Source organism: Myzus persicae, unplaced genomic scaffold, assembly GCF_001856785.1.
Source record: "Myzus persicae strain clone G006 unplaced genomic scaffold, MPER_G0061.0, whole genome shotgun sequence".
NCBI lineage: Eukaryota > Metazoa > Arthropoda > Insecta > Hemiptera > Aphididae > Myzus > Myzus persicae.
Genome location: NW_019102518.1, coordinates 1 through 2,333, shown reverse-complemented (window position 1 = coordinate 2,333; position 2,333 = coordinate 1). Strand labels below are relative to the sequence as shown.

Here is a 2,333-nt window from a genome sequence, read left to right as displayed (position 1 = left end):
TTTATATGTTAATTATAGAATAGTCGCGGTCGTTTGCCGATCGGCAACCGACAAAACGCATAGTGTGATCTGGTACTTTTAGTAATGACTAAATATGACGAAATATAACATTTATGTTTATGATTTTTTTTTACAATAAAATAATTTCATGGATACAAAAATTTTTGTATAGATACTTCTCCCATATTTTTCTATGGTTAATTATAAGTCCCTTTGGAACGCGAGGCCCTTTGAGGTGCGAGGCCGTGGGCAATGGCCCACTTCGCCCACGCCTAGCGCCGCCACTGTACACGGGGGCTTATTGTCATTCGAATCGAAAACAAATTCGTTAGACTACCATGACGAAATGAATGGCGATACATATTTCGATTGGTTGAAAAACGTATTACCATTACTCGATGATAATTGTATAATAGTCATGGATAATGCCTCTTATCATTCAGTCAAATCCGAAAAATGACATACATTAGCTTGGAATAAATGTGACATAGAAAAGTGGTTGGAAGAGAAGGGTGAAACTTTTGTAAGGCCAATTAATAAACCTCGTCTTATGGAATTAGTAAATAAAATTAAACCGCAATATAATAGTTATATGATTGATGAGTACGTACAATTGCACGGTAAGGAAGTATTACGTTTACCTCCTTACCATTGCGAACTCAATCCAATTGAGTTGGCGTGGGCATTCGTAAAAAAACACGTGAAAATGAAAAATAGTACATTTAAACTTGCCGATGTCCACAAACTACTACACGAGGAAGTGGAAAAATGCACACCTGAAATGTGGAAAAACTTTGTGCACCACACTCAGAAGGAAGAAGCACGATTTTGGGAAATTGATTTTGTTGTAGACGACCTCTTAGAGAGGATGGGTTCACTTGTGATGAGTTGTGGTGACACATCAAATTCCGAATCAGAAGAATATTCAGATTGAGAATTTATTATTATTATTGTACATATTATACTGTAAATAAAATTGTATTATTGTAAATTATTTTTTTTTTTAATGATTTTGTCAGTTTAGCACAAAGTAAAATTGTACATTTGACTTAAGTAAGTATAATTCTTTTATCTCATCATCATTATTTGTTTTGTATTTAATAAATAACCAATATTTAAAAACCTAGTCTAAAAAAAAATGTTTTTTTTACTATTAAAATATATGCTACTTGAGCACGAAGTGTGAACAATTTTAAAATTAAATAACGAAGCGCGGTGTATATACTGCACGCGTCGGTCGAAATGTAGACGCATGGAGGGGATACAACGGATCAAGCCGACCGCCGCTGGGCGCTGGCGACGAGTTTCATTCTACATGCGCAGAACAGGCATGATCTCTCGTGGAACGGACTATAATACAATTAGTTTATCAGATACAGTATGGCAAATAATGCTTTGGGTATTTTAATATATGTAAGTAAACACAATAGTTTTTGATTGATTTTTCTTACCTAAAAGCCAATGTCGTTGGTCCGATAATACGCTTGTCCCTGGAGCGTGAACACCGTCGATCCTCGCCCTGGCAAACGTCTGGGGCTTACGCTGTTGGTAAACGCTGCGAATGCCAGAGCGTTGTTATACCGACGGATGACCGCTAGGTATCTACGGCTGTCCTGTGAATCGGAAATCAACAAATTCGTCCACAGATACGGGGCAGGAAACAATACACGGTGACCTGTAGCAGTCACTTGGCCATTGTTACAGCACGCGGAGAAGTGACCCAGGTCGTAAGCTCGTCGGGGAAGTGACGGGCGTCACAGTGCTGACAGACAGCAGTCAACGCGTCCACGTGTTGACGCTCTGGAAGCGGGTGTGTCACTCCCGCTGGCCGGTTGATCATGGGCGCGCGCTCTCCGGGACGTTCCACCAGAACCGCCGCTGGAATCGGTCCGAACTGTAATTCAATATATTATAATTTTTTTTCTATGTTTCGTAATAAATAAGACCTATTTACTGACCTCTTCGTCGACGTCTAGCTGCACGACGTCGAGCACGTCGGAAAACTCGAGTTCTGCTCGAGCTTCGTCCATCCGAACTTCGACCACTTCCACGCCTTCGTCCTCGTCGTTCACCAGGACTTCGACGACTTCCATGGCCTCCCCCCAGTCCACCACCTGGACTTCGACGACTTCCGTGTCATCCTCTTCCTCCATCAGGACGTCGACGATCTCCACGCCCTCCCCCTCCTCCACAATCACCTATAAGTGAAGTTGAGTTTAGAGTGGAAACAATTTCATTTTAGGGGGACGAGGTGACCGAGTGGTCTGACTCTTCCGCTGCGACGCAGCCGGTCGCGGTTCGATCCTCGGCCACCGGGCGGCATTTTTCTCCGG

At 42.3% G+C, this 2,333-nt stretch overlaps 1 protein-coding gene across 1 annotated transcript; it reads left to right on the top strand.

Moving 5' to 3' along the window:
- Positions 1-346: 346 nt before the first annotated feature.
- LOC111032315 lies at positions 347-934 on the top strand. The gene is made up of 2 exons (XM_022312587.1): positions 347-407; positions 471-934. Exons 1-2 carry the CDS (start codon positions 347-349, stop codon positions 932-934), a joined length of 525 nt encoding a protein of 174 aa, XP_022168279.1.
- Positions 935-2,333: the final 1,399 nt, after the last annotated feature.

What these genes read in the sequence shown, in the direction of transcription:
- LOC111032315 (XM_022312587.1), top strand. Translation starts at nt 347, where the DNA reads ATGAATGGCGATACATATTTCGATTGGTTGAAAAACGTATTACCATTA. An exon ending in ACCATTACTCGATGATAATT is followed by an intron (nt 408 to 470) that starts GTATAATAGTCA and finishes GACATACATTAG; the next exon opens with CTTGGAATAAATGTGACATA.